This window comes from Ammospiza caudacuta, chromosome 6, assembly GCF_027887145.1.
Source record: "Ammospiza caudacuta isolate bAmmCau1 chromosome 6, bAmmCau1.pri, whole genome shotgun sequence".
Taxonomy (NCBI): domain Eukaryota; kingdom Metazoa; phylum Chordata; class Aves; order Passeriformes; family Passerellidae; genus Ammospiza; species Ammospiza caudacuta.
The window spans coordinates 59,118,260-59,144,847 of NC_080598.1; the positions used below are offsets into that span (position 1 = coordinate 59,118,260).

The following is a 26,588-nucleotide window of genomic DNA, read 5'->3' on the forward strand; positions in this document are numbered from 1 at the left end:
GGGCAGAATTCCACCTGGCAAGCCCCTGAGAAAGCTGAGAACAGATTGCAAGATGTTCTATGCTTTAACATGGTTTTCATTTCAATTACAGAAAAGGGAATTGTTACTAGTGATGTTTTTTTGTTTGCATTTCAGACCTGCAACACTCCAGAGCAGCCGCTGTTTTCTGACTCCACTGTCGAGTCAGGCTCTGCATTTTCTTCAGGGTGAAGTCACTGAGTGGCAGCTTTATGCTTGCTTCATTCAAACTCTCTATGCTTGGAGAAAGTGCAGCAAGCTCCAGTGTCTGATTCTGGAAGTAAGGAAAAAATAAATTATTGCAGACAAGTACTGCCTTTCTTTCACGTAAAAGAAGTATAGAAGCTTATTCTTCACAACTTGAAAACATCCAACATTTCCATGCTAACTTCAAAAAATACAGGGGAATAAAAAGTAATAACTTTTTTACACAGGGCTCACTTTTCCAACAGTACTGAACATATACTCAAGACCTGGAACCTCCACATTTACCTCATACCCTTCATTGAGGGAAATAGGGAAGCTCCAGGGCAAAGCTTGGGGAAAATATCTCCCATCAACCCCAAATCTGGTGATTTCCTCCCTTCCATGCAGGCATTTGGCCTGAAATGTAGACCTAGAGTTTCTAAACTTTAATAATTTCTTTTTGTGTTTTGGCTCTATTATAGTTACTCTGAGAGAAGCGCTGCAACTGTGACATTTAGGACACAAAGAGCATTTTGAAGTGGGCAAGAGCTGAGTAATATCTTTCTGTATTTGGGAATGCAAACATACCATGAGCAATTCTGAGTTGTCTCCTTCCTCTAGACAGAGGCTATCAAAGGTGTCTGTGCAATTCTTGACACGACCCTCCAGGGTTTCCAGGCAGTTGTTGAAATCCTCCAGTTGTAAAAGATTGAACTGGGGTGAATATTGAAAATTTACATTAGTTACTATTTATTACACTTATTCAAAAGGAATTACACTTATACAAAAATGGGCAATGAGCAATATTTTTAGGAAAACAGTTATTAAACCTAAATTCTAATGGATTTATAACTCTCTAATGAATTTTTTCCATTTTTCAATGGGACAAGGGGAAAATTTAACCCAAAGCAGAGAGCAAGAAACAGAATCTCCAAATTCTGAGACAGCTGTAACGATGTGAAAGGAATAGGAGTTTCTGTGATACCTTTGGTAGCTTTGTATTATTTAACTTATTGTGAAATTGGAAAGTCAAAACTCAGCCTATCAGAGGGGGAAACCTGTGAAAATGAGATTCCTTTGAAGTACACACAAATCCTGCACAACCAAAGCTGTGCAGCTCACAGGAGCTCTGTGGAGAAATCAGTAGGGCTGGATTTCAACTTTCATTTAGCAAAACAGCACTGGGAAAGCTTTTTCTTTCTTTCCAGAATTAAACTCCACATCTCTGAGAGCACTTCGACGACAACAGTTTTTTAAGGGATGAATGGCAAAAACTGGTGTATGGAGAGAGATTGCTGTGGTAATACCACAGGGTTAAACCAGAGAAAATGACTCCCCAGAAATGCTTTTTTTTCATGCAGTGAGAAGTTCACAGGGAATATGAGAAACCTGTTATCTTCACAAAGATTTCTGGCTTCCAGCCATTAACTGTGCTGGTAGATGGAGGCATAAATAGAGTTGGCTTCAAATGTCTTGATGAATTTGGGTTTACTTTAAAACAGAACAATTCATTGAAACCAGACTTTTTCCATGGATTAATTCTACATCAGTAAATGTCCAGCAGTACATTTGCTTGGAAGCTTTCTCAGGAATACTACTACTACTACTCTGAGCAGAGCTCCTGGACCCAGGTCTCTCCCCACCTGGCCTGAACAGGAATGTGAATCTGGTCCTCAGGATTACATCAAATGGTCACAGTTCTCTAGTTTTAGGTTCACTACATGAACTCTTCCCAAGGAAAACTGAAGCCCATGATTTTTTTTTTTCAAGGCAGAGCTGAGAAAGTTCATAGCTTATTTCAATGTTCCAAAAAATAAAAATAAATTTCCTAATCTTTCATCATCTGAGGGTCCTGGGGATAGCAGGCACAGTGGCAGAGGCTGTTGCAGCAACACAAGCAGGTGAGGGTGAAATCCTTCACCTGTCCCTCTGGCTTCATGTATTATTTCTTTATATAGTTTATAATCCTGCTGAGTTTTAATGAATTGAAATTCCAATTCAAGAACTATAGTGAGTTTTAATGAATTGAAATTTCAATTCAAGAACTACAGTGCTCTAATGAGGAATGTGGCTCACACAGGACTCTAGTGAACTTGCCCCACACTAACAGCTAATTTAATATTAAAAGAAAAAAATACCTGAAGTTCATCCAACTTCTTCTGCAACATCTTTTCCAAATAGGTTGCTCTCTGGAATGGCTGCAGCTTCTCCATCAGAATGGCCTCAGCAGCTGTCCCAGCCTGCTGTTTTATCCTGTCAGCCTGCAAATAAATCTGGGCTCGGCATCCTGCGAGGTTTTGAAGGCCGTGCTGTAAATTCTGATGAGAGAAGGGGAAAGAGAAAAAAAAAAGTCAGTAAATGAATCAGATCATCATTCATGTGCCACTTTCATTTGGTATCTTTTGTTGCTGTAACTAAACTCTTTTTGTTGAGCCCATCTGGGAGCCAAGCTCAGCTGTGGTGGAAGCTTCAGTCTTTCACTTGGAGGATAATGGGAATTGCATCCTTTGAGTGCAGTGCTGGGAAAGGCACAGTTCAGAGTTCAGTGGAACACCAGTGACTTCAGGCACTGCTGCTCCAGAGGAAATCAGGGAGGGAAATTGGGATATCCCTCTCTAGAAGGTGTGTGTACACTAGAAGATGAGGAACTGGCCCATGCTGCAGATGAGGAATGCTATTTAGTTACAGCCATACCAGTACTTTGGATCCCTCAGTGACTGAGGACTATGGGTTTGGTTTTATTTGTTCCCGTTTGCTCAGAAAGATGCTATGAAATTATACTCTAAAGGCAGTACAAGAACAAAGGGAGTAATTTTAGACTCATTCAATTTACCTGATTTTTAAAAATTTTTTTGGACAAGTGAAATTTACTTTTAGGCATGAAACCCCCTGAAATTTGCCACTATGTATTGTCTTTTCTGAGAACAATGAGCAAAGTCTTCTGATCAAAAGCAAAGAACACACACATTTCCTTAAAAAGGAAAACAGTCCTTGCTTCCTGACCTCTATGAAAGGATCATGTTATAAAATACCACTCCAGCCATTTAATAAAGAACCCATTTTGATTTCTTCTTCTCTATATAAGAATTTTTTTTTTTTTATTTTTTGTGGTGGCAAAAATCCATAAAACCATAAATTTTCCTTATATAGAGAGAGGAAAAGATTAGAGGGATTCAAATAAAATTTTGTGGTGCACATGTATATTCAAATACACATAACTCATATGCCATCTCATTGATCCTCGTTCTTTTAACTCACCACTTAAAAAAATCCACAAAAAATTCCATGTGTTCTACCTACACACACCAGGACAGGATCTACAGTGCCAATGGCATTTAGGTGGCCAGGCCTTGCTTTAGTAGGTGTAGCACTCTTCCCAAAAATTTCCAGAAAATGCAATTCCTTTTTGCTGACATATTGGTGAATTTCTGTCACAGCCATTAATATATCAGAAAAAAGTAAAAATATTTTGGTTTAGACTTTGCTGCTGTCAGTTTTTTCTGACAAAGAAAGATACATGAGTTCTTTTCCCTGTAAAGTTTCTTATTTAAGGCCACATGCAAAATGGAATATTCTTCACTTCTTCCAATTCATGGCTAGAAATTTATAAAGCACAATGAATCACTGCTCTGTCCTGACATAAGGATTATTATATTTCTTTATCACAGCCTGAAAAAACCAAAAATACCAGAACCTAATGACAGCTTTGCTGCCTGAGAGTCCAATGTGCCATGTGGTTTCAGCATGAGATCTCATTTGCCTAAAATCAAAAGCATTTAGAGTAATCTAATGACCTCAGGAATCTGTGAACTCATCACACCAGACCAAAACACAGCACCAAATCCAATTAAAAACAATTTGAAGGCTGTGGAAGAGTTCAGGATGGTGATGTGCTCAGGAAAACTGCTCTTTTTTCTCTCTGCTATTGTTCTTGTAGATATTATTCCTCCTCCCCATAAGGTAAATAATTTTTCTTTCAGTGATTCCTTCCAACACAGGCCTGATCTTTTGTGTAGAGCAGGAAGTGGCAGAGATGGAATATGACTCCCTTCTGCTCTTTTCTCACCATACAAGGTTTGGTCTCTGGTCAAAGTGTTTAAAGGAAATACAAAAGTGCCTGTTCATGGGAGAAACCCACAGATTTTATCTTTTCCACTGACTGGATTGCTGGTAATCTTTTGCCTTGTTTCTCAAAAATAAATCTTGGTTTGTACCCAGCAGCTTAGAACTTATTAACCAGAAACTTCTTCACGTACCTTCGTCTCCTGTATCCTCTGCTCCAGGGTTTCTATGGAGTTCCCCTCAGGCACATGAGCATCCAGGAGCTGAGCACACTGCTGGCTGTACTGCTCTAACTTGGCTGCTGTCTCAGAGCACAAAGCCTCAAAGGGCTCCCAGAGCTGCAGAGCTGCCTGTGCTGCCCGCAGCTGATCTGTGATGTCTTCATTTACTGAGTTCCACCTGCCAAAATATCAAAAGTATCAAAAGATTAAGAGTGTTTTCCCAGTAGGTTCTCCTGCAGAATGTGATTTGGTATAGGATTCCTGAGGGAGTTGCTTTGCATCCACAGCCATGTTCCTGAAAGCCACAGTTTGTGCTGTGAGACCTATCACATGAAAAGCATGCAGTAAAAAGTACAAGAGGTTCCTCATCCCTGAAAGTGTTCAAGGATGGATGGCTGTCCTAGGGTGTCGTTATGATGCTTGTATCCCCATTCATGTGTTCTATTGATGCTGGATATTATGTTCTGTGCCTTCAAGACTGGCTCTGAAGAGTGAAAGTTTTGTTTGGGTTTCTTATCAGCCGCCCCCCCACGGCTGGCGGGACACACAGATGGGGCAGTACCTAGTGCTGCTTTTGCTTTTTGCTGGGCTTTTCGCTTTGCTTCTGCTTGCTCTTGCTTCTGCTCATTAGCTAGTTTAGCTAAACAGTCCAAATTTCTTCCTGGACTGTTTCTCCTTTCCCTTTTTTGGCACCACTCGAGTCTGCTCCGGGCTGGGCCCTGGCAAACCCCAAGAGTTTGCACCTTGTGGCCCAGCGGGGCCTACTCTGGGCAGCAGCTGCCCCAGCGCTGAGGGACTGAGAACAGAGCGAGCACCCCCAGAGAGACTTTCTGAATTTGTCATCTTTTTCAGAGTGGTGTCACCCAGTATTGTTCATTCTGTGTGCTAGGGGTGCTGTACCTGTTAAATAAACAGGTTCCTTCCACTTCTCTCCAAGGAATCCTTCCCGACCCGGTTGTGGGGAGGAGCTGTGTGGGTTTGCTTTCTGGAGGGGCCCCCTTTGGAGGTTTTCTCCCAGATTTGCCCTAAACCAGGACAATGGGGCTTGGAGAAACCTGGTCTGGTGGAAGGTGTCCCTTTTTGTGGCAGAGGGGTGGAAATGAATGATCTTTAAGGTCCCTTCCAACCCAAACCATTCCATGATTCTGTGATTCTACTCCTCACAGAGATGCCCTTAGACAGGTGAGATGCATTAGCAGAGATTTGAAAATGCGGCAGATGTTTGAGTCCTGCCTCAAAAACTTGGGTTTTTTAAATACTAATAATTGGGGTCTGATTTTGCAGGCTTACCTAGTGTGTGCCTCCATGCACTTCTGGTCAATAATCTCTGCAAAGGAGGGGGAACAGATCTTCTTCAGGTTACTGGCAGCAGCCTGGAGCTTGGCCCAACTTTCTTCACTGCTCTCTGATTCATCTTGAAGAGCCTGCAGAAAGGATTATTGCAATTAATTGTGAGGGATAAATGACCTAAGTGTAACTTCCCCTATAGATTAGTAAGGATAAGGCAGCAATAATATCATACTTCTGCAGCACAGATTAAAATGTTTGCAGAAAATGTAACACCAATTCCTAAAAATCAGGAAGCTAAGAGAGGTGAAATAGGAAAAAAAAAAGAATTCAGGAGACCTGTTTTAAACTGAGATAATTTATTGGCTGTTAAAGAAAAAGCTCATTTAGCAAACCCACACCTCTAAACTGAATAAATTAATTTGCTAGAAACCAAAAATGCTTTTATTTTAAGCCACTGTTTCTACTGGCAGTAAAGTTGGCTTGGTATCTCCTGCCCTCAGCTGCAAGCTCCCCATAGGCCATTGCAGCATATCTGTGAACTGCTCCAGGTTAAAAGTAAACAGAATGATTGAAGGAAGAAGGTGCCCAGTTCCTTTTATTTATAACATAAGCCCAGGTGAGGGTGGGAAGAGCTTGTGCAGGGTTTACTGCCAAGAGCCCCATACCCAGCACTCACAGCCTCAGTCTGTCCTGCATCACTTCTGATACAACTCCAAAAAACCTCAAATCAGGCCTTATTTACAGGAAAAGAGGGAATGCTTGCACAGCCTTTCAACATTCAGAGCCAGGAAACGGGATTTTAGCCAGAGCTGTGAAATGCCAGACCTAGGGCCAGCCTAACAGCCTAATCCAGATGCTCCACTTGGACTCTGTAACAGGCAAGCAGAGCAGCAGGAGGATCCAGAGCATTCATGTCTGGCATTCTGACTCATTCAGAGGCTGTGCAGGAGACTCCAGCTCTCTGGAGGGTGACAGAATAGTTGGACTGGTGCTGGAGCAAGCAGAAATGCCAGGCTCAGCAGCAATACAAGGTGCAAGGGAGCACAGGGACTTGGTGGACTTTTTCCTTGAACCTTTTACCTAAACTGCACTCAAGTTGAACTTATGCACTACATAAAATAAGAAGTCTAAGTGCCTCTGGAGATAAAAAAATAGCAATACTGCACTAACTTCAGTGTCATTATAAGAAAGAAAAAGTTGTTCAGATAATTTTTTCAGTCTTTTTTCAATGGAGTTTGTTTGCCTAAAGGGAAAGAAGAAAGTACAGAAATAAGACAACTTTACCTGGAGAGTTTTGACCTGTTTTTTCAAAGCTTCCAATGAAGCTTCTTCCTCAGAAGGTTTGCACTGGTCTATGCAGTACAAATATCTTGTTGTCATCAGGCTGACTTCTGCATAAATTTCATCATATGCTCTCCATTGCTCCAGTATTGACTCCATTGAGGCCTTTAGCTGTGCAACCTGCAGACAAACCATTTTTGTTAATATTTCTTGGGTAGTCCTGACATATAAATCACCTTTAAATTGACTTAGAAATCTAAACAAAATGCTCAATCCATGACAATCCACAAGAATTTGCCAAGTTGGATATTTTACTATACTTTTGGTAAGGAATTATGCAGGCTTCAAAAAAAGCAGTAAACCATATCTAGAGTAAAGTGTAAGAATTTGCTAGAAATCAAAATTTCACTGGAGGTCAAGGTGGCACTACTCTGCCAGAACACCCCAGGAAGTACTGAAATAATGAACAGCTTATTTCTTCCTGCCAAAATCAACCTGAAGTGGGAGGAAGTTGGAAGCCTTAATCTTCTTAGGAAGCAGATAGTTTGATCCAGAGATCAAGTTTCCTTTCAAGGACAATTTGAACAGAAATTGGTTTGCATGGAAGAAGCCACTACTGCAATACTCTGAGAGCTGTCATTCCTCTTATGCCATTGTGCTCTAATAATGCAGGCCCACCTGGACCCCAGGCTAGCAAGTTCAGGATTTTCATACAAAATTAAACGATTGATATTCCCTTTATTTTCTGTCCCTTTCATTAATGATGATATCCTGTTTATTTTCTGTCTCTTTCATTATTACAGTTTAATCTACAAGGGGCAGGCATGGTTTCCATTTGCCACAGGCTCTTGGACACTGCCAACACAAAAGCACAATCATCCTTCAATCATTTTTATCCTTCTGTTTCAGTGAAGTACCTAAGGCATGTCCTGGGATTAGATAAAACATTCACCTAGTTCAATACCTACTTTGAGTTATACTTGGAGAAAAGCATGAAAACCAGGCAGACAACCACATCTCCATGAGCCCTGACAAAAGCCAGATGCCAGATTTTGGTTCTGACTATGCAGGCACAAAATGGAAGATGAAAAAATGTCCACGCTGTGGTTCACCCTAAATGCACTGCATAGATAATTTTATCCTAGTACCCAAGTTTCAGGCACACACAAGCTGGTGGATTAATCATCCCTATTCTCTTTTGAATCATGGTACAGGTGGGAGGAATCTCTAATTGCTTTTTGTAGCCTGTAGCTAATTACTGCCCACACAAGGAAGGTGGAAAGGCATCGTTCCCGGGAAATGTCTCAGGGCCACAGACTCACAGGCTTGAGCTCAACCCACGGACAATTTAATCAAGGTATTCCATCTCCTTAGCCCTGTATTAGAAATCTCTGCCTGGCTCTGATGTGAGCAGTCACCCGTGGGAAGGAACCTGCACCCTCTGTTTCACTGCACACACAGACAGCTCAGCCCCAAGAACATCCTGCAGTTTGTAACTTCGGTACTTTAGTCAAAAAATCCCTAAAATTAACATGATCCACAGTGACTGTAAGAAGAGAAAAAGCACCAGGCTGTCAATCCTGCCAATTTCTACCCCCAGCTATACATCAGAAGGAAAAACTTTATTCGTGTACATAAACACAAATTTTCCTGCTTTCTTGGAAAGAAACAGTCAAATCCTTTCTGCTGAAACCTAAACCAAGAAGCAGCAGATCAATACTGGATCGACATCTCCTGTGGAAGAGTTCAAGCAAAAGGGCTCAAGTTCCACAAAGTTCTGAGGGAAAAAAGGCAAAGAATCTATAATAAAAAGTGTAAAGCAATCTTAACTAGAAACACAACCACTCCATCATGTAGAATTCTCTACAGTATGGGGTTATTTATTATCACAGATTCAAATCTTTAAATGTGTTCATTATTATCTCTCCTGCACCTATGAATTACATCCACATTAAAGAAAAGATCAGCTCCAATTATAAAGATATTATGACTATAAATACAAACTGCTGGGGAGTCAGTTTGCATGGGAAACCAATCTGCCAGACTCTCCTTGAAGCAACTGGAAACTACACAGGATTTGATGATGGCAAAAGCCACCCTGGTGTGTGGATGAAAGTAACTGGGAGGTGGAAAAGCTGCAGTGAGAACAGGGCCAGAGTAGGCAGCTTCCCAGTTGCACTACAAGAGAGAAAGAACAGGGTATGAAAGAGAAGGAGATAAAGTAAAAGAGTTTAAGGTTTCCATTTGCAGCTTGACAGAGAAATAGCAGAGCTCTTTCTTTATTTTCTTAAGCTGCAGACGGGGATCTGTTCCTCCTCCCCTTGTACCCAAACTGCTTCAAGATCAGGCTAATTTTTCTCTCTCAACTTTGGAAATACATTAATTTACTTTACAGTAAAGACTGAAAATGGAATTCTTAGGAAGGTAAGGAGTAAGGAATACTTTTCATCTTTTTTGTACCAGCTCTTGCCATCCCATGAAGAAGATTAATGACAATGGTGGTCAGAACATGCAGTGCAGGAAACCTGAGCACAAGCAAAGCTTTTACCTGGTTTACAATGCTGTCCTTCATTTCACACAACTCAGCTATCCTCAGAGACTGAGTTTCTGGGGTTTGTTCTGCACTATCATTTGAAGCCAAACTCTTTTTGAGCTCATCAAGAGTTTCGGATTTAGCCACGAGTTGATTTTCCAGCTCCTAATAATGGAGAAAAGAAGATAAGTAAGATCTTTTAATGAGATCATAAAAAAAACTTCTGTGAGGTGCTTAGGTAAACATTCCTACTTTAAAATCAATTTTGTGCAATTCTTCAGTCATGCAAAGGTAAGATAGGAACTGGTTTCGCAATGGGCAAATCCCTGACATCCTAACAACTCCTGGAAAGTTATTTTCAGTTTGTCCCTTTCCTCAGAGGGACCTCTATGGCAGAAATTCCACTGAAATCAATTTCAGTGAAATCAAGTAAGAACAATATCCAGTGAATGGAGATACGTGGGACTCCTTCCCCAGCACAACCAGCAAGATTATAAGAGTCTTGACATGCTGGGGAAAGCTCAGCAGGGAGCTCTTTACAATGTGAGGAACTACCCATACCCACAATGGGCCACAACATTTTCCTGTAATGCTACACTTAAATCCATGACCTTTTTTCACTTCTCACTGATTGTCCCCAAAACATTTTTGAATTTGGACCTCATTTTTATTGACCAAATGAATTTTAATGAAACATTTTAGCAACCTGTGTCCTAGCACTGTGTGTTGCTTAGAGCAGGTGAGTGTTTAGACCAAGCTACCCTCGTGCCCTTCCACCATTCTGGCCCCTGCACACATTTCAGAGATTCAAGTAACTCAGTGTGTAACAGAGCACTCCAACAATAAAAGCAGCCTACTACAAGAGAGAGATGTAACCATGGCAATGAAAGAACAAATATTCCATGTTAAAAAATAGAGAGGGAACACTGTACTCAATGAAAACAGCAGACTATCAGAGTAACAGGAACCAGTTATTAGCTGGCTGCCACCTGTATTAATTCTGAGGGATCTGATGCCTAGAAAAACATAACAAAGGACACCCAGATCCTTGAGGCTGCTGCAGAGAGACTACACTACAGTCTAGGGCAGAAGTAGAGAGGGTTGCTATTTGTCCAAATGGGACTGAGTAGTTTCCATGACACTTCCATCACAGAGCTCTTCAGACTAATGGAATTCATAATTTCTGCCATGGCTGTGCTGAACTGAGAACTACTTCTATTGGAAGTACCTCAGAATACAATATTGCTGCACAACACTCCAAATACCATGAAGCAACAGCAGATGCATCTTCAATTGGTGGGAAAAAACACAGAATAACCACTCACATTAAAAGTGGTTCTGTCTCTTTATCACCTGAATGCAACATGCTTTAATTAAAATGACACTGGAGAATTCTTCTGGGAAATGGCAGCTTCCTTTACATTTCTTTCTGGTAAAATCTGTGCAGTTCCTTAGTATGGATTCAGCAAGGTGGGCTAAATAGGGTTTTTACAGTAACACCACTCATGTCATGCTTTTACCTTGCAGTCATCTAACGTGTTCTGTGCAGAGATCAGACTTGCTGGAGTCTGTAAGGATCTCAGTCGATCACTCTGAGCTTCCAGCCAGTTATGCAGAGTCTGGGCTTTGTTCTCATTCTCAGTAATATCCTCCAAAATGTGTTCCAGGTCTTGTATCTGAAAGTTACAGAAATGTTTTAACTTACTTAAACCTACAAGTGGGCAGAAACAGAGCTTTGCCTTCCATGACAATATTAGACATTACAAAATCCATACTGAAAATACTCTTTAGAGAAAATATTTGGAAAGGAAAACCTAAAATGTTTTGCAGGCTCTTTAGGATTTGACTTTTTCCTTTGGAAGAAACAAGGCAGTGTGTGTTCTGGAGCTGGGAGACCTGACAAGTTGGGAGACCCTGTGCTATGTGGACACATTCCTATGGAGTCTGAAAAATCTCGTTCTTACTAAAACCCACCAACAAGGCTACTAGTAAGAAAGGGACCTCAAGTTTCCTATCTTCAATCTTGGCTCTGAAGATCCATTAAATCCTAGAAGTGAATTTCATGAAAATGGTAGAGAAGATAACCTTTTCCCCAACAAAACTGAAATTTCATCATGGGAATCTTCAATTGTACGGGAAATGAAATTTCCACTTAAAATGTTTCTGGAAGACTTTCAGAACTAAAAGACATTGGCAATTTTCTATCTGACCAGAAGTCTTTGTATCTGGATTCAGAATGGCCAGCTTCTCCCAAAGCTGTATAAATTGAGACACAGAGATGAAAGAGAAATGTGTTGGTAGAGGGATCATGGTTGCATTTTGGGATTCTAAGCTCCCCCATGTCTTTTCCATATGAGTCACACCAGCTTTTCTGAGCATTGGGGCACATAAGCAGCAGCATCTAATTGTGGATGCATGGATTATTTCTAGCCTCACTAGAATAGAATAATTCTGAGGCATTGCCTGAAACAGATCTTCTCCAGAGAAACAAGATTATGTGCTGATAGAAAAATTCTGCATGTAGACTTGACTATCAGCTGCTGACCTTCAAAGCATTGCATTGGGAAAGCATATTTACTGCAGGAGGAGGACACTGACAGAGGAACTAATTTCAAGTGACCCAGGAGGGCTGGAGCAGGGCTGGGAACTGATCCCTGCTGTGCCTTGTCCAGGGGGTTCATATGTCCCCATCTGAATGTGCCTGTCAACACTACTTATTTAATAATCACTGTTTGCACAAATCCAACTGCTACAACAGGAAAACTGCTGGTAGCTTGATATATCCCTAATACAGAGCAGTGGCACAGGCAAAACCAGAGCTGTAAGAGAGCAAGGCATGGGAGCTCAATCCAACCTTTCTGTTGAGGGCTGCCTGCAGGCAGTGCCACCGCAGGTTCATCTCACCCAGGCACTCGGCAAACTCTGTCCTTTCGTAGCGCTTGCTCTCCACGTCACAGGTGCTCATCTGCAGCAGGGACTGGTTAACAAAATCTACCATCCACTGCTTAAAGTTCATCTCCATCATGTATTCCTGCAGGGGAAAAAAGAGAAAGAACAAAAATATAAATAAAGCAATCAGTTCTGTGGTTTTAATCTGAATGGTTCCAATGATGCTTCAAGGTGTGGCAATGGGGCATTGACGGCTTTGTTTGAATCATGAGCTAAAACATTCTTCTGAAAGAGAGTTGTCTGTAGGAATAATTCTCAGATTTTACCATTCTGTATTTGTGTAGTGTTTCCATCCACTAAAATTTCTGCAGAAAATCTCTACTACTACGTGGGCAGTTCAAGGTAAAAACAGGCTAGAGATGGAGCAGGGAATAAAACCCAGGGGAACCAGACCCTGTACTTAATCCACTGGACAAAACCATCACACTGCCATGGGCCAGATGAGGCCAAGACCAAGGCTTTCCCACACTCACAGGAAAATGAAGCATGAGCTTCTACTCTTTTTAACAAAACATCTGGTGTCAGAATAGAATATCAGAATATCTGGGAGGAAAAAGTGTCCTCCAGCATCAGCATCTCTTGTGCAGAGAGAGAAGGGAGAAACTACAAGCAAAGTGAAAACATAAGGGAATGTCTTCTTATTTCAGAGGGTATTAGAAGAGAGTAGGAAAGGGCTCCATATTTATCCAGTAGTGCCCAGAAAAGTCACTAGGGAATACCACAGTAGCCACAGCTGCTTCCCTGTAGGAATTTGTGGCCGTCATCCCAGCTTTCTTCTCAGCACACACAACCCCACCTTGCTGACAAGTGCAAAAGACACACCTACAAACCCACCTCTAAATATCCAAAGTGTTAAGAACAGCACCTCACCTACATGTCCCAACTGCCAAATCCAGCTGATACAGACCAAAATGTTATATATGTGCTATACCAAGGCACTTGGAAAGAAATGTTTGCATTGGCACTTGCCTTACGTGCAGCACCAAAGTGGCTGCAGCTCCAGACTGAGAATTGTCAGCCTGTCAGAGCTCTGAGCAGGGGCAGAGCAAAACAGGGCTCTGTGGGGATTCATGCCCTGAGGCTGGGCTCCATGGCATCCCTGGAGTACACAGCATGAATCCTCCCTGTGGCTGGAGCAATCAGCCTCTGCCACTCATGCTCCAACATCTGAACAGTGCCCAGAGTCTGCTGCAGCCTCTCTCTCTCTCCCTGCAGGGATGTTCATGTTGTCTCTCTTTCCTAGCAGGTTATTTCTTTTGATGACCCATAATATTCACACCCCCTGTTCTCTAGTTAAATGGATTCAGGTTATGGAGCTCCACTAGGGTATTCCTTGTTGGAAAGGCAGCCTAGAACATAGCACAAACACAGAGTCTGTCCTCCTAAGGAAGAAAAGCTTTCCTGCTTGTCACATTTTACCATCTAAATGCAAGAGACAGAACAGATGAGACAGATGGGACAGCATGAGAAAAGGAGATTACAGCCCAGCAGGCAGTAGCTGTATTGCAGAACAGGCAGTGGTTTGTGTCTCATGGAAGCATAAGGTTGTATAAAGGAGGATGTTACAGCACGTTTCAGATTGAGGAACCCTCTTGAGAGCAAGGGGAAGGATATGACAGTGCCTGTAAGCTGCTTCCATCCTTTTCACAGTAGGCCTGGACTCTCAGCTTCCCATTTACCTTGTACTTCTGAAGGAGGGTCTTGACCTGGGCAGCACTGCCTTGTGAATTTATCGGCTCCTCACGTTCCTGCTGCTGTTCCACATGGTCCAGCCAGGCCATTAGTTCAGCAATAGCTTCTCGTGATGAAAGCTTTTCCATCTGAAGCTGAGGTAAAGCATATCATGAATCCTCTACACTCTACTTGTTAGAAATACCAAGGGAAATGGCATTTCTATTTTTAGAAAGGCTCAGGCACTATAATCGCATTATTGGGGCATGAACTTGAAATTGAGCCCTGTGCTCCAGAGAGGCAAATGACTTCAGTTCTAGAATTCATGAATCTGAAATAAAATTCTTTCTAATTTTGAGTAATTCTTTCTAATTTTAAGTAACAGACCTCCGTGCAAAATCATAAAGATAATAAATATATTTAGAATAGCCCAGGAAGAACACAGTAATATTTAAAGTGCAGAACAATATTTGGGTTATTCTGAAAGCGTGGCACAGCTATTTCAGAAAAAGTCAACTGAATTACAGCAGCAGCATTTTAACATAATTATTTAGCTTGAACTGAGAGATGGCAGCAGAGTTTCTCACTCACCTGGTGAAGCTTTTCTTGGATGGCTGGGAGCTGTGTAATCAGTTCTCCCCATTTTTGCTCAAATTTTGGCAAGGATGACCTAAGTGCTGCAGTATCAGCTTGCTTCACGTGGAGGAGCTGGCTGGCAGTGCTCACCACTGATGACTTCAGGGAAGATTTTTCATCAACTTCCTTAGAAAATGTCTGAGGTGCACAGGAGAAATTTAAAAGAGGGTAAATATTTACATATCTATTGAAATGAAGACAAGCCATATTTTCACAGGATGAAATGCCTCAACAAACAGATTTTATCAAGATGGCAAAGATCAGAAAATCTAGACATGTTCTGGCAGATAAATCATTATTTTGCCCACCTTGATATATAGTGCTGAATGCCACCTTTTACTCCCACAGAGACTGAGATTATCCTGATCCCCACTTCACACAGAGGTGTGGAGCAACCCCAGTCCTCAGACCTCTGGCCAACTCACATTTACCAGTCAACCTTCCTGATATTTTGCTTTCCCCTTGTGCACTGTTGCTTCTGTCTGGCCTCACACTGGGTCTGAACCTCCTGGCTAGCTATCCAAGGGGAGCAGCAAAAGACATGAAATGTAATTCAGCATGTTCCTCTTTCCTGACTTTGGCTGACCACCTTCACTCCTGTACCCTGAGCCTACACTCCAGGGTCAGATGTTGAGTGGCTTTGGGGCACACAGCCTTTCAGTGCTGTATTATGTGGGAGGCTCAAGGGCATGGCAAACAAAAAAACCCTCTCAAAAGGGTCATTTTCACCAGAGTTCACAATGTCTTATCTAAAGCTAGCAGCAGAAATGACTTACAAACAAACTGCTGATGTTGTCCCTGATGGTGGCAAGATCTTGTGACACATTGAGAGACTGCTCCTTCCAAAAATTCATTCTCTGCTGAGCAGAATCCAACCATTTCATCAATTCCTCTGAGTCCCTGTTGTAGCTACAGGAGGAAACAAAACACAGAAACACATTTCTAGCTGAGCCTGGGAGACATTTCTCACCCTCCCAGTTGTCTTCTCTGTGAGAAGACACGTGCTATTCTGGCACCTCTGCTGCTGCACAACCCTGCAAGAAGCATGGCTTCAGCTGACATCTATTAAAAAAATCACAAACTAATGTCTAACTGATACTTCAAACTGGTTTTTTGTGTTGGACCCACCTGACCAGGAGTTTCAGTAGTGTTTGAAGTCTGTGTAGCTCATGGCCAACTTTTTTGGTTAAAGACAACCACTGCTCTTCCAGCTTCCCAATCTGGCTTCTTATTTCTGGACAGTTCACAGCAGTCAGCAATTTCTTCCCTTCCTTCACCATCTGGTACAGCCTGGCATGCTTTTCATCAACACTGCTTTTGATTTTCTGTCAGAATATGGGAAGTTTGTAAAACAGTAACATTTTAAAGACAGAAAACACAACTAGAAGAACACACGTCACTTGTTCTAACTTCTTAATCATTACATGCAAAAGGGACACAGTTTTTGTGGGTTTGTTTGTTTGTTTCCTCTTTGTTTCCTTTTATTCTGCTTTCTTTTTGAAACTGTGAAACTCCACAGTTTCACCCTGCACCAAACATCTGCTAAAGCTTTATGACTTTGTTTCTGAAGCCTTTAAAGAAAAATAAAGACTTAAGAGTGAAGAGCTAGTGAAGAACTCAAAAAGCCAAGGAAAACCAGGCATCTTCACATCAATGGCTGAGCAAATTTTGCATGTCTCTTGTCTCAGTGCATCAGGAATCAAAAGCACCAGAAGGCCATTATGACTAAACATCTACAGTTGATTTATTACAAAAGCTTTACTGTAGCTCAGATTCTCCTGGGAATGTCCAGTGATTTCTTTCCTGCAGTCAACTAGATTAAGTCATTATAGTACTTTTTTCCTTTATTAAACTCATTAGTTTATTGAACACTTATTAATTTGCTTTTATTAAACACTTATTAATTCAAAAAATTGTAACAGAGGATGTCCTCTGAAAACTGAGAAAGGTCACACATGTGAGGAATGCAGAGCCCTCTCTGAAAATACATCACTGAGGTTACTAAAAAGCTTTCTTCTTAATTTTATAAAACAACCATAAATGCTGCTTTTATATCCTTATATTTAAATGTGCTTAAAACATGGATAAAATATTTCCAGCTGGAGCTGAGGTTGTAAATAAAGATTTATCTCTGTCATCAGAGATGCAGCTGCAACCAGTGTTACAGTAAGAGTTCAAATATTTGGTATTTTCAGATATTTGAAAGCACTAGTTGATTGTCCTTTCCTACAGGTTTTACTGTGTGGCATGAAAACAATTTCTGTATTACAGAGAAGGGGCACTTGCTGTCCTTAGGATCCATGGAGCCTGCACAACATCCATCTTACCTCAAATACTTTCCTTTGAAGACTGAGTTATAAAGTAGTTCTAGTCATTACTCCCACTAAAATGGACTTTAGCCCCTGGCTGAAATTAGCAGCCCAATCTTCTACTCCTTTAAAAGTCAGTTTTGAGCTTGCATCCACACACAGCTGAGGAGATGAGGCAGTGCCCTGCAAACCATCTCCTCATATACTAATTAAATATTTTTTGCCAGTTCTACTGATGCATAAAGAAGAGCAGTGACAAACACATAAATACCTCTAGAAGTGCAATCCTTTCCATTAATCTTTCTTCAGTTTCTTCAACCAAACTGATAGAAGGCAATGCAGAGGCAAGTGCTTCTAACTCCTTATTGAAAACCAGGCATTCCTCATCAAATACCACCCAATCCTAAAAAATACATTGAATTGTTTACACAGCACACATCCATTTGCATTTTAATACACCAGACTCAGGCCTTAATGCCTTCTAAAACATCAGCAGCTCTTGCTTTAATGAAACATAACACAAAAATAAGTGAATAATATGTAAATATCAAAGTGAGACATGATTTCACTACAGATGAATTAATTATGCACTCTTCAAAATCTTTAAGGATTCTTATTTTTAAGTGGTGTGGACAATTTTTTATTCTCTAGGGATATTCTGAGATTATTGGTTAAATTTTTAAAGTTTTATTTTAAAGTGGTGCTGGTATTTATTTGCCTTAAAGGGCTCTTCTGTCAGTCCAGACACTCAGAAATTATAGCAAGAAGTCATAAAGTGTGATGTGTTGAAATGTCCACTTCCAGAGATTTTCAAGAAGAAAGCTGGTTTACTGGCACACACAGAATAAGTAATAAATAGACTGTTGCTGTCCAGTGAAATCAGGAAAGGACAACTACTAGCCAAAGAATCACTGGTAGGACAAGAGCTGCTCCAGATGCAACTTTTCTCCTTCCCTCCAGATTTTACTGTTGGGTGTCTCTTGATTTATTACCTTTAGCAGGCTCTCTAAGTGTATACCATACTGGCAGGCCTTCTGCTCCAGCAATTTGACCTCATTGACCAGCTCTTTCCAGAATTCCTCTCTTTTTTGCAGGACAGAAGGACTCACTCTCTTGGAAAACACTTCCATGTAAGCCATACGTGTCATGAGGTTGTGGAAAAAATCCTGGAAAAAAGCCCCAAGTTAAAGCTTGCTCTCTAAGAGAGATCACACTCCCACAGCAGGAGCTCTAAGGCTTAAGTAGTAGGCAGGACACAATAATCCTTTGGGTAACTATAAGAAAGATGTGTTTTCCTTACTCAGCTGTGTGTTCTGAGGTAAGGAGAAATAGCAATTTATCACTAAAACTGGTATTATTTTGGTCTACTGAAAAACTTGTCTTTGTTTTCTGCACATCCACCAGTCCCTCCCCTTTGCTATGAGCCAGTCACTCTCCTCCACTACACTGAAGAGAAACCAGTCCCAGAAAACAGTGCTCTCCTTGCTATGGTGACCTGAGCAGTGCTGTGGACAACACCTCATACCTTGTGATTTTTCAGGTGGGACTGCAGAGCTGCTCTGTTCTTTGTTAGGTGCTTTGGATCCTGTGCCATCTTCTCCCTTCCAATAGCTACCAGCTCTGCAAACCCACGAAGCAAGTCCTCATACTGGCTTTCACTGATGGCAGGGGAGTTCAGCTCCACATACTTTGCTTTCAGAATCCCCCACATGTCATCCAGAACATCCTAAAAATGCAAACACTGTGCAGTGATCCATGAAGAACAGAAATGAATCCCACAAACCCACAGAATACAAAATAACCATCAGCCTTTTGATGCTGTAAATGCATTGCTTAGAAGAATCAAACCATGCTGAGTAAGTGGAAGCTGCATTGTGCTCTTACCTCTAATTTATAAGCTTCCTGGATTAAGGTGATAGGTAACTGCAATCTTTCTCCATGGCCTCTCAATTTTGCTACTTGGTTTTCAAACTTTTGCAGCTCCACAGCACAGTCACCAATTTTCTGGATGAAGGACAAAATTAACTGTTAGGAAGAGTTCCATTCAAATAAACTTTCCATTATCACTGGTGGTGCAGTGAATCCAGTGGCTGGATCTCTCCTGTGCTAGCACTTCAGAAAATCCCATGAGCTTATAAACGAAATGGACAAAATATGGCATAATTTATTGTGTTCACACAGCACAGCCAGGAAGGGAATTCAGGTCTTGTGTCTCAGGACAACCTTCAACATGCCTTTCCATTTACTAATTCAAGAGCAGCCATTAAAAGGAATCATGGAGTCAGAAAACAGGTTTTTCTTATGAATCAGAAACACTCAGGGACTGAGACAGGATCCCTCTGAAGGAAGGAAAGCTTCCTTATGTACTTCTGGCATTTCTTTTCCAGGGGTGATTACCTAACAGAATATAGCCAGTCTTTGCTAGGGAATTCAGCAGGGAACACAGCTCTCAGTCTGGTAGAAAATTATGCCTCTAAGCAAGGTTAGAGCCTGTAAAAAGAAAGGTTCAGAATACCATCCCTGCTTTGGTAATAAGTAGGTAAATGGCCAATGACCATTCTGAGGAGGACATGCAGTCTGTTAATTTTTAATTTTCTGCTAATCCCAATAAAGATCAAAGAAAATAGCTTAACTGGTCAAATTCCATATGATAAAGTGCTCATAAATGCTGCAGGAGAAGATGGGAATACCAGAGTCCTACTCCCACAAAGAAAAGGTAGTTAGGCATAAGAAAAGGTGTAACATGTAGCTCTTTTCCTTCTCTGCCATAGCAAGGGGGGTATTTGCTCTGGGAGGTTGAGGAAAGACTGGTTCCTCCACTCCAACCACTAAAATGTCTGGAATTAGGTCTGAGTATGGACTGGGGTGCCGTTAAAAAAAAAAAAAAAAAAAAAAAAAAAGGAAAAGGGGTGGTGGTGAATATGGCAAATACTGAACTCTCTCCTCTTCCCATTGTAAAAACCTAAGTTAGATTCAAACTTTAAAAATTATGAAACTTTACAAATTGCAGAAGGCTAGAAATAATAGCTAATGCTGTAAAACCTCTCATTTCCTTCAAATAAAATTACCTGGAGCTGTTCAGAAACATTATGTCCACGTAGTTCATTCAAGCATTGTTGCAGAGCAGCTTTTTTCTCAGTTAACTGATCATAGAGTAGCCTGGTTTGATTCTGCAAAAGAAACAAACATCAGAAATATATCACACTAACAGGAGTATAGTAATGACCAGACAAAATTACACAGCAAACAAAATTATTACCTCTTTAGGTAAATGCTATTTTTTTCTCTTAAACAAACAAACAATCAAAAAAAATCCCACCAAAACAAAGCATATACATTATGGGCTTAAAGCAGTAATGGACAGGGGAAATTCTGAGTCTGTGTAGTATATAAGAAACAGATTACTCTGTCACAATGATCCTCTGTGACTGTAAAAATCTGGGAAACTGGTAAGAGAATCAAATTATTCTTTTCTGAAAATGGGAAAATGAGCCCATGACTGGGGGCTGATGGAGCTCTATGGATTCTGCATACATAAACATTGCAAGACCAGTTCTGTGGCTGTTTGGAGACAACATCCCAGTGTTCCTCAAAAGGGCTGCTTTATTATTCAGCAGTAAAGGGCCAGGATGACTTGCAGATGATGAGCACACTCGAGTTTTGCTGGACACTGCAAATTGTATTTCAAAGACCAGACTCTTCCTTCCTTAGTTCAGACTAAAGACCTGATCTGAATATTTTCCAGCAATAGTTTTAGATTTAGCACATCACAAGAATCTAAAGAAAAGTTTCTCACTATCTGCTTTTCCAACAAAGAACAAAAGAAGGAAAATTTGTGCAACTATGGCTTCTGCTTCTGTGGCACAAAATCTAAAGGAACAGTAAATGCAGTGGGGTCAAATCAACCTCCAACACATTGCTAAAAATAGCCCAGTGTCAGACATGGCACCACAAGGGAGGAGCCTGCCTCTCCTGAGGACACAGCAGCTGAAAGAATACATGAAACTCCCCTTGGCCTAGTCCCTACACACAGAAACTGCTTTAGCCTGCAGCTCAGCCCGCATGGATCCCAGGTTACTTCCACACTTTCTGCATGCAAATTTTATCTACTGTGATCCAGGCCCCTGTGGCAGTCAGCATTGCAAACAGCACTGCAACCAGCAAAATTAATCTGCTTCTTGAGAGGCCAAGACAAATGTTTTAAGTAGTGAAAAAAAGAAAAAAGAAAAACGAAAAACGAAAAAAGAAAAAAGAAAAAAGAAAAAAGAAAAAAGAAAAAAGAAAAAAGAAAAAAGAAAAAAGAAAAAAGAAAAAAGAAAAAAGAAAAAAGAAAAAACAAAACCCATTAGAGGTTGCTCATCTGTAACCCAAATGCATTAACACTGACAAGCCTAACAGATGCTGTGAAACAAGATGTGCATTTGGGAGTGGAGTACCAGGTAATTGCTATTATGATCCAGCCCAGCTTTCATGGAGCTGCTCCTTGAAGCAGTGGCAGCTTGAGTTTGTTCCAGCCGTGCCTGCAGGTTGTTAAAGCACTCGCAGAACACATCTGTGCTCCCACCAGCACAGCTGATGGACTTCAGAAGATCATCCTTTTTATCACTCAGATCAGCATGAAGTTTTTGCAGCTCCACAGACAGAGTCTAAAGGGTTGAAAGAAAAGCAAAATGAGTGAAAATGGTCTGTGGAAGGACTCTTGCCTATAAGAGGCAGCAGGACTCGAGTTGATAATTATTAAAAGCAACAGGCCCAAATCTGAGCAATATAAAATAGTTTGGCACCGTTATTCCTGAATAAAGCCAGAAGAACAGAGAGGAAATACCAGGCCATATATATTCTGCTGTAACAGAAGTCCACTGGGGTTTGGGATTGGGATTTGGGGCAGTTACCTCATAGAGAGCCTGCTGCACAGCTGCCTCTTCAGTGGAGAGCACGGAGGTGTTCAGCATCTCCTCCATGTTGTTCAAACACCGGCTGATTGCCAGAAGCAGCTCAAACAACTTTCTGTCCAAATTGGAAGAGACTTCCTCTGCCACATTATCCTGGGTAAATGCAAGCCAGTTTTCAGTATTTCCACCCAAGGCATGGCTAAGATTCATTCACTCAAATAACGTTAGAGATTTGCTCAGCTAACACTGAAATGGAATTAATGAAATACTGAGGGATAGACTTGGATACATGCATGTAACATTCAGAGCTGTCAAGGGCAAAGCTGACACAATGACCCTTTATGTACTGGACAATGGCTGTGCTCTTACAGCTCTCTAATCTCAGCCATGAGCCCAAGAAGTTTGTCTTGAACTCCCAAGAACTCCCATCCTGCTTTATACAGTTTGAGGATTTTTACCCACGCTAACAAACTTTTGGACTCAGGCAGAAGTATCATAATGGAAGATTTGGAATGTTTCCTTTCAAAATCCTCAACCTATTTCTACATTACAGCCCATACCCAACACAAAAGCTCACTACAGTGAATGCCATTTGCAATAATGGATTACTGGCTGTTTCCCAGTGTCCAAGCAGTGTCCTGTGTCTAGAATCCCTGGGGTTTTTTGCAATGCTTAGGACATGCCATTTTTACCTGTGCATGCACCACATTTGCTTCCTGGCTCAGGTCTCCCAGCTGGACAGTGTAAGTTTTCAGCTCTTCCACAGTTGGGGTTCCTGCACCTGAGAATGTGCCTCGAGGCAGCATGTTCATCTTTGTTGTGATCTAACATTTGGAAAAAGAACATTGCAATTAGAACAGCTCAAATGAAGACAGGCTATGCGCAACACAGTAACATTGCTGTCAAAAAGCATTAAAAGATTCAAGGCACTGATATAAAGCACCTGGATAGCAAGGTTCCCTTTTCACTGGCAGAAGTTGAGCAGGCTGTGCCTTGATGGGAGCTTGACTAAAAAATGAGCCTCTGATTCCCAGCTTTATGGGCTACAGCTGAAGTTTTGGTTAAGGAAACCCTACTGCCCACTGCAGGGTAAGTCTTGCCTGAGGAAGAGCTGACATTCATCCTTTTACATGTCAGATATTCTTCCACGTACTGCAGCAATTTCAGAGGACAGAAAATCTAATAATTCTAATTAATTATGAACGAAACTGTTAATAACAGGAATTATAGTTTTATCCAAGCAGTCTGTTCAGAACACACAGCTCAAACTCTGTTTTTTGATGTGTGAGAATGAGAGAACACAATGGTGAATGGCAGAACAAAATTTAAGCCAGAGATTTGCTTTGACCAAAATGTTCTCACTTGTGGGAACTGAGATTTCACCCACATCCACAGGAACCAGCTGTGAGCTTGCTGGATAACTACCTCAGTGCTCCTGGAAGAAGTAAGCAGATAACATCTACTCTGAAAATTAACCACAGGGATTCACCTAAGTGCTCCCACATTGTGCTCAGCAATCACTATTTCAGAGACATGATTTACCTCAAAGTAAAATTAAACGACAATTATGAAAACACTGTGCAGTAATCTCCTCTGGAGAACCCTTGCACAGATTTCAGTTATCTGATGGAGAGCCATGCTACTATGAGACAGAAAGATAAACTAATTGCTATCTACACTATCAGAGTGTTTTATGGAACTTAAACAAACCTGAGGTTCCACAAGCTGGCAGAGAGGAGATTTCATCTTTGATGAGAGTTCCTGTTGTAAATATTGCCATTTATTACCCATTTGATCCTTTGGAGCTAAGGTGGCATCAGCCTGCTTGGTCTTTGAGTCAGATTCTCCATTGCTGTATTGAGAAAACATTGTTAGAATGACAATTACTGAAGCAGAGTAAAACTAGGTTTCTTGTATAAGATTAGTTTCTGTTGTTTGTGCCTCAAAAGCAAAGTGAAGCCAAGTGCATCTATGATTATTAATCCAAGCTTTGATAAACCTGGACTTTCTCCTTGGCATGACATATGCCAGGGGCCTGCTGGCAGCCTCCACCTCTGGAATGACAGCCTGGGGAGCACAGTCCTGTAGGACGTGCTGGTTCTGTGCTGGAAGGTGCCTGGTCCCAATGTCCCCTTTCTCAAAGCTGCTGCCTTTACACTGGCTGGGTGTGCCTGTGCATTTGTACAGCCATGGCTGTGAACAGAGGGACCCAGCCTGCCTACAGATGGGCCTGATTTAGCTCATGGCAGGTGTCAGTCCTGTCTGCTACAAAGATCTGAACTCTGGAGTCAGCTCAGTATCACAGAGGCTGTCACCTAAATAAGCCTCCATTTCTCTGGACTATTGATGCCCCAATCTGCCATTTTTCTTCTAAAGGCACACAGAACCGAAGAACAGAACCAGGGGTGCCACTTCAGCAAGTTTAGGCAGTTTTACATCACTGAATCTGGTAACTGATTGTGTTACTCTGTACCTGGATTCTGATTTTGGAGTCATGCTGTCCTCAAGCTGCGGCTGCATTTTTTCCACACATGACTCAATAAAGTCAATGAGGCTTTTCTGCTCAGCTGCTTTTAATTTCAGGTCCTGTGCACAGAGAACAGCATGAACAGTTATGTGAACTGTAATAATCTGAAGTGATGATTGGGCTTTTTCAATCACATTTTGTGTGAAATCATTTAGCAAAGAAAAAAAAATTACCTATGTCAGAATAAAATTAAGTTTATGTATGAACATGAATCTACAGAACAAACCATTTTCTGCAAACATGCATTTTTATGGAATATATTTCCACCTGAGCTAAAGTTTTAAAAGCAAAACCCAACCAGAAACAAATTACATATAGAAATTTAAACACCACTGACTGCAATCCTTACATAAAGAAACAGGTAAGGGAAAATGGGGATTTGCTCAGATATGGGTTTGAGTTCCATTAGTTAAAAGGAGAGTGTTGAGTGAAAAGTGAGCAATTCTAGCAGCTCAAGCTGGACCATTTTCTCCAGCTCTTTTCCAATAGCATGAAAAAGGCAAAAGTTAATTTACAGTTAGCAAAATAGAAGTAATTTGCAGAGCACAGAACATTACAAGATTTTTATACTGTGTTAACAACAACCTTTAAAGTCATAGTGAGTTAGCCCATGGAAATATGTTCACAAAACTTTAGTTTTAAACTTACCTGCAAAAACAGTATCAGTGTATAGATTCAGATTTCATATGTATCAGTGTTTTAAAGCTAGGACTCTTGCCTTGTTTCACAGTGATTCAGATGGCATCACTCATCCCTCCAATCTCCTAGCTTTATATTACTAAAACTTTTGAACAAGGGATTTTAGGGGTAAGGCCTTTCTCCATCCTGACAAACTCCCCAAATCCTGGAGGAGATGGGCAGCTGAAACCAGCCCTTGACAGAGCTGATCCCACAGGGAGAACTGCAGCAGGGTAAGAGCAGCTTCCCCAGCCCACAGGGGACGTGGAGCAGCCTGGCCTGGAGGAGAATTCATTACCTGGGGCTGCTGCAGCCCATTGTGCCAAGGCTGCTGGGCAAGGGGCACCTGGGATGGGCTGAAACCATCAGAGTGCAGGATCTCCAGGGGCTCTGGGTCCATCCTCTCCCTGCTGGGAACCTGTAAAGAGACACCCATTGTGGGAAGGCTTCTGGACCTGACAAGAGAGCAGAACCCCACAGGTGCAGCCTGGGGAAAGGGTAAAAGCTGCCTTGGAGTTACCACACACAGAATCGGCAGCCATGAAACACAACTGCTGCTTTTGCAAAGATTTTTGTCCAGTTGAATTTACTGAAAGTTTTAGCATCCTAACCATTCTAACCTTCTGCCAAGGTCCTCACATGTGTTCCCCAACAGTTACTTTGCTTTCTTTGCTTTTCCTGCTAGCAGATTAGGTGATACTAACACTCCCTTCTTTTTGTTTCACCAAAATACAGGCATGTGCAATTCATTCTTATAAATCTGGTCACACATCTGGATTTTCAACCTGTGCTCACAGAGTATTTCAAAACAAGCCTTTAGCAGTGCTATTTCACACCAGAGGGACTGTGGCTGCTCTTAAGCAAACACATCAGGTGGGCTCCTCTGATCCCTCACACAACAGAGGGAATGAGCTCTGAAGCCAGGAGTTACCATCTCACCCACTGGGAAACTCAGCAAAGACTGTGCTGCTCTGGTGCAGGAGAGCTGAGAGAATCACTGCATTTAAGCATTCTTCAAAGAGAAAATTACTAAAAGGTCTCCGTGCTTTGACACTGTCACAGATAAACATCATGGACTTTTTGAGGCATTTAAAACCAAATCAAACCCTAAGTCATTTTCCTGTTCTCTTAGCAGAATGCTGACCTCTGTCACTGAGCACTTAGAGCAGAAAAGATGCTGCTCAGAGACTCATTAAAAGTCCACTACTTGTTGTAAACTACAAGTAATTATACAGCACTGTAAAGTAAAATAATGGCAACTCTGACATTTCTCCCTTCCTTGCTTCACAGGGCGAGCTCTAACTGTTCTTCTGCAACCACAGACCAATAAAGCAG

At 41.4% G+C, this 26,588-nt stretch overlaps 1 protein-coding gene across 1 annotated transcript in view; it reads right to left on the reverse strand.

Annotated features, from left to right (window-relative positions):
• The window catches only part of SYNE2 (spectrin repeat containing nuclear envelope protein 2), a 176,430-nt gene that overhangs the window by 44,407 nt on the left and 105,435 nt on the right, over window positions 1-26,588 (reverse strand). Inside the window, exons 70-93 of the mRNA XM_058807437.1 lie at window positions 25,552-25,671; window positions 24,522-24,634; window positions 23,759-23,900; window positions 22,741-22,872; window positions 22,049-22,201; window positions 21,593-21,802; window positions 20,225-20,326; window positions 19,041-19,160; window positions 18,682-18,882; window positions 18,149-18,322; window positions 17,428-17,559; window positions 15,976-16,172; window positions 15,624-15,756; window positions 14,803-14,985; window positions 14,220-14,366; window positions 12,446-12,622; window positions 11,112-11,267; window positions 9,607-9,756; window positions 7,062-7,238; window positions 5,778-5,911; window positions 4,461-4,665; window positions 2,343-2,522; window positions 793-918; window positions 138-292 (exon numbers count right to left, since the gene is read on the reverse strand). Coding sequence (XP_058663420.1) covers window positions 138-292; window positions 793-918; window positions 2,343-2,522; window positions 4,461-4,665; window positions 5,778-5,911; window positions 7,062-7,238; window positions 9,607-9,756; window positions 11,112-11,267; window positions 12,446-12,622; window positions 14,220-14,366; window positions 14,803-14,985; window positions 15,624-15,756; window positions 15,976-16,172; window positions 17,428-17,559; window positions 18,149-18,322; window positions 18,682-18,882; window positions 19,041-19,160; window positions 20,225-20,326; window positions 21,593-21,802; window positions 22,049-22,201; window positions 22,741-22,872; window positions 23,759-23,900; window positions 24,522-24,634; window positions 25,552-25,671 — 3,719 coding nt within the window. The remainder of the gene's footprint in view (window positions 1-137; window positions 293-792; window positions 919-2,342; window positions 2,523-4,460; window positions 4,666-5,777; window positions 5,912-7,061; window positions 7,239-9,606; window positions 9,757-11,111; window positions 11,268-12,445; window positions 12,623-14,219; window positions 14,367-14,802; window positions 14,986-15,623; window positions 15,757-15,975; window positions 16,173-17,427; window positions 17,560-18,148; window positions 18,323-18,681; window positions 18,883-19,040; window positions 19,161-20,224; window positions 20,327-21,592; window positions 21,803-22,048; window positions 22,202-22,740; window positions 22,873-23,758; window positions 23,901-24,521; window positions 24,635-25,551; window positions 25,672-26,588) is intronic.